Source organism: Seriola dumerili, unplaced genomic scaffold (assembly GCF_002260705.1).
Source record: "Seriola dumerili isolate Sdu_G_001 unplaced genomic scaffold, Sdu_1.0 BDQW01000052.1, whole genome shotgun sequence".
Lineage (NCBI taxonomy): Eukaryota > Metazoa > Chordata > Actinopteri > Carangiformes > Carangidae > Seriola > Seriola dumerili.
In genome coordinates this window covers 6,731,603-6,736,607 of record NW_019174307.1, presented here as the reverse complement: position 1 = coordinate 6,736,607, position 5,005 = coordinate 6,731,603, and the positions used below count along the sequence as shown (strand labels likewise).

The 5,005-nt window shown below is 37.0% G+C and overlaps 1 protein-coding gene across 1 annotated transcript; it reads left to right on the top strand.

The window, feature by feature from the left end:
- The first annotated feature begins 693 nt into the window (after positions 1-693).
- LOC111218621 (olfactory receptor 142-like) lies at positions 694-1,623 on the top strand. The gene has a single exon (XM_022741004.1). The coding sequence runs from the start codon at positions 694-696 to the stop codon at positions 1,621-1,623; it is 930 nt and encodes a 309-aa protein (XP_022596725.1).
- Positions 1,624-5,005: the final 3,382 nt, after the last annotated feature.

The window sequence follows — 5,005 nt, the reverse complement described above, 5'->3', positions numbered from 1 at the left end:
TCCTTCTGTCCACACTGCAGACAGTTGTATTTTCATGTCAGGGCCTGAAAGAGATGTCACATAGTTTGGGGGCGGAGTGTCCCAGGGTAAGTCACAGATTTTTCACAAATTGTATTTATTGTGTAGAGGACAGAGTTACTGGATTTTCTCTGGAAAGGGGGCAATGGCTTCTGTTGTAATGAAAACTATATGAATGGTGATTTATATCTCAAAAAAGTGGATTTAGTGTTAGGGTATGAGTAACACAGCCTCTAGAGGTAAATGTAAACATTCTTGTAAGGCGTCTGTGACATTGATAATCCTTTTCTCATTATTTAATACATTATAATTAAATTGTTTTATCTCATAGTTACAAAACAACATTTTGAGAAATTTGGACAGTTTAATTGTGACTAATTATTGCATTACAATTTAAATACAGATTTTTTTTTGCTAAAGAATCAAAAGTATATGGATGGATTCATTTACTGGTCGTTTTAAATAGTTTTTTTTCACAGGTGTTACTACAGTGTGAGTTCCCAGTTGCGCTGTCGTAGTCAAAGCTGTTATTAATGGTTGGTGTGGAAGGAGAAGAGAGTTAGCACAGGCAGCACAGTCGGTCTGAAACCTCTTACTGTAGCTTGCAACACCGGAGCGGTAGTTTCAAATCTAGAGTCTGAAGATTTCATAACTGTGAAAATTTGTTCTCTGACCATGGATAATGTTACTTTCGTAAGAATTTTCACTCTCTCTGGGATAAATGAGACAATGAATTACAGACTTACTATTTTCTCGCTCACTTTACTGTATTACTGTATGATTTTGTTTTTCAATATCTCTCTCGTCACTATCATTATCGTAGATGAAAACCTGCATGAACCTATGTACATCTTATTGTGTAGTTTTTGCATTAATGGACTTTACGGGACCACAGGTTTCTACCCCAAATACCTTTTAGATTTACTGTCGTCTTCTCAAGAAATCTCATATGAAGGATGTCTCTCACAGGCTTTTGTCATGTACTCATTTGCTTGCTGTGATTTGTCCATTCTAGCAGTTATGGCCTATGACAGGTATCTGGCTATATGTCGACCACTGCACTACCACTCTTTTATGTCTAAGAGGAAGCTCTCTGCGCTGGTATGTTTCTCTTGGCTGACACCTTTCTGTATTTTCTCCATCAGTATTATACTAACATCCAACCTGAAGTTATATGGTTTGAAAATTCAAAAACTCTTTTGTGTGAACTGGATAATTGTTAAACTTGCTTGCTCTGACACTGACACCGTTTCAAATAATATTATTTCATATGCAACAATTTTCATTTATGTGTTTCACGGCTTTTTCATAATTTGGACTTACATGCATCTCATTAGGACTTGTGTGAGGTCCACAGAGGACAGGATAAAGTTTATGCAGACATGTGTGCCCCATTTAATTTCTTTAGTTACATTCCTTGTTGTAATTGTTTTTGATTTGATGTACATGCGATTTGGCTCCACAGATTTACCTCAGAGCCTTCAAAACTTCATCTCTATAGAATTTCTCCTCATTCCTCCACTTATGAATCCTCTAATATATGGATTTAAACTGACCAAAATAAGAAACAAAATTCTGTATTTAGTTCATGTTGGAAGAAAGTGACCTCAAAATTATTAATTCTGATTTTATTTTATTTTCCATCTAACAGGAACAAAACAGATGAAAGCTGTTTGATAGAAAGAAGAAATGCAACAGGTGTAATGTTGTAATGTATATCCAACTTCTAACTGAAACTAATTTAAGGCAGTGTCCCTGGCAAAGGAATTCAATGTGTTTGCTTTAAGAAATATTACAATGTGTGGAGTTTTGCTGAAAATGTCTTCAGGACGGCCCAGTTTGTTCTACGTGAGGACTGCATACCTCAGTATATGTTCACCAACAAAGCATTTAACTTGATTTATATTTGTGGTATATGCAACATGTATGAAAATATGTATATGTTTCTTGTTCTGTCTGTGTTTGTAATATCAAGTAGGAAATTTGTCACACTACACCATACAAACTAATATGTGCTAACACATCACACCTCTCTCTCACTCTGGCATCCCATCAGAAGATATATTTTCTGTGTAAAGTTTATTTAAAAAAGAAGGAAACTTGTATTAAACATGAGACTCTTGGACTGGAGATTTTATTCATGCCTCAATATGAGTATAATTAATAGCACACATAAGTTCTTACCATACACCAAAGAACAGCCCTTGCATATACAATGTGAAAAGCTCAGATAGAGACTTCACAACACTCCTCTTGAGCAACAGAATACGTTACACAACTGTTTTCACAGACTGAGTAGTCAACACAACTAGTAAAGTCCCACACAGGTATTTTCACATATTGTCTGGTCAGACCTCCTCTCACAGACCACACTTCATTTCCAAATCCCTTACAGTATGCTTACACCAAAACTGGCACCTAATTAATTCCAGTGAGGAAGGGGACAAGTCGTATTCACTTGTGGATGTGAAGTGACCTTGCCTTGTTTGAGGCTCTTCAATAGCAAGTCATTCTGAGAGGGAGCGGGACTGACCTCACATTCGTGATCCAACCCACTTCAGTTTTCTTTAAATAATATCCTCAATGTTCATGTACAACAACTCCTGGATAATTTGACAAGACTATAGGTTCATCTAATAGCCGTTGCTTTGAAATATAAACTTCATTTCTAAATACCATTGAGCCTCTGATGCTGTTGTTATGGAGAAGATGCTAGTCTATGATGGGAATACAAGCATTAGTAAATCCAGGAAACATTTTGGACCCACAATCCTTAAGTGAATTGATTTCAATTCAGTTAGATTTGCATATTTGCCTATTTTTAATCACAGACACAGATATTGTCATATGCAGTCGCTCATCTTTTGTAATGATGATTCCATGGGGAGAGTTTCATGTCCATCAAACCTCTGAAAGTGCAGCAACTGTAAACAAAGTCCAGTCACACTGGCTGTGCAACCTATGTCACATTTGTAAACCACCCGCTTTAATTGTGGCTGTTTATGTGTCCCTGTACTTGTCTACACTTGTTTTGTTATCACTCTATCGCACAAATAAAAAATGAAAAAAAAGAAGGAATTTGAGAACATAGAAATCAGAGCGAAAATGCAGGATTAAGCACCAAAATTATTCTAATCCATTTTCATCTTAAAAAGAATCTCATGTTTGAATTCATTTGAAAAATGAGATGTACAGTAAATCAATAAGGACAAGTTAGATGTTCCCAAACTCAAACTAAAGTGCTTTAGTTTGAGAGTCTTATTTGTTCATTTAAACCTGCAATAACTAAGTTTTTGGCCACTTAAGGGCAGTGGACACAAGCTGTGAACACAACACTGACATGTTACAGCCGTTTAAGTTGATATGTTGGATCGCCTGTTCACACATCCAGCAGATATGGAGCAACACTATCATTCATTTGGAGACATGTTTCTGTATCTGAGGCTTACTCATTACACTTTCAGTTCTGAGTGAACTTTTGGCTGACTGCACATCCATTCACCTTAGAGAGACCTTCTCTTCTACCTCTTTCCCTCTCAGTTATTCTGGAGACATCTTCATTTGTAGTCACATAACCAACTCCACCTGCATTTATATTTCCAGAAACCTTCTCCAACAGCTCTATAACTTGAGTGTCATCATCTGCTCTCCAAATACTTGTGTCTAAAATTTGGTATCTATGTCCACACCTCACTAAAACTTGCAATGTAGCCCTCCACAGACAACTGTGAATTTTACTATTGTGTTTCTCCACAGGGTGTCATTTAACAGCTCAAGGGGGCCCTCTGCTGTCCACTCCCTGCCTCTGTGAGCGCTGATGTGGCCATAGGGGGAGACATGGCCATGCAGGCTGCCATGTTCTCATTCACCAGTCTGAGGTGTCGGACAGAGTAATGGATCCACCTTTCAGTGGTGTTGACCACAATGACCTCACCCCATCATCAAGAACACCCTGTCTCCTAATGCATCGTCTTCTCTGCTGATGTCAAACATCTGTCAAACATCTGTCGGCCAAGGATGGTGTCTCCTCCGCTCCAGCTAGTTGTGTATGACAATGCTCCTGAAGACAGTGTTTGTCCCCTGGAAAGAGACAAGACTATTCATCAGCAGTGAAAACAGTTCATCATATCACAGTACTTTGTAAATAGTAATTATGTTGAAAACTTTACTTCTAAATCAAAAATAAAGCTTCACTGGATATTTTTAAATAAAATAAAAAGTTGAAATTAACTTGAGTATTCCATTGACCATGGAAACAACAGTGTACAAAACAAACTTCCCGCAAGGTCCATTAATAAGCTGAAGTTTTTCAATCTTAGCTTGCAAACCATCATGGAAACAAATCTTTATCAAAAAGTCTTCACATCAAAAATGCCAAGACAACTGGGTAAACATCATCTGTTAGTGACAATCATGTAATATGACTGAAAGCTCCAGAGCAACTACTTAATGGACCTTAAACTAAACTACTGGCAGCTGTAATTCTGTCTCATAAGCAAATATAATTCAACATCATACCTTTCCATGTTTGTGCTCTGCAGGCCAGCGAAACACTTTCCAACCTTTCATTCTGTTGAAATATTATTTTAAAGGTGGTATTAAATGTAATGTCAATGTTTTACCCAAACAAAGTGAAGCCACATTGTTGGTCCTCAAAGTCAACCTGAGCTTTAGTGTTTGACTGTCTGTGTGATACTGAGTGGTCCCAATCAATCATCTAACTGTCTGCTGAGGAGAGATATCAGATGTAATTACACACAGAAAAATCTCTGTAACAGTTTAATTACATTGATTAACTATTATATTTCATGTCAGGGTTGGAGTGTGTTTGTATAATTTAGCTACTGGTTATTCAAGGCACTTTAAACATGTTTTCTCAGTCAATCTCTTAACTACAAGTGATGGGCTCTTTTATTAACAGATTACTTTCTGCCAAACTGTTATTTTCATATGAGATGTCAGTATTCATTTCTTCTCTGTGTTCTTC

Excerpts from the sequence above, each read along its gene's own strand:
- LOC111218621 (XM_022741004.1), top strand. The coding sequence starts at position 694 with ATGGATAATGTTACTTTCGTAAGAATTTTCACTCTCTCTGGGATAAAT.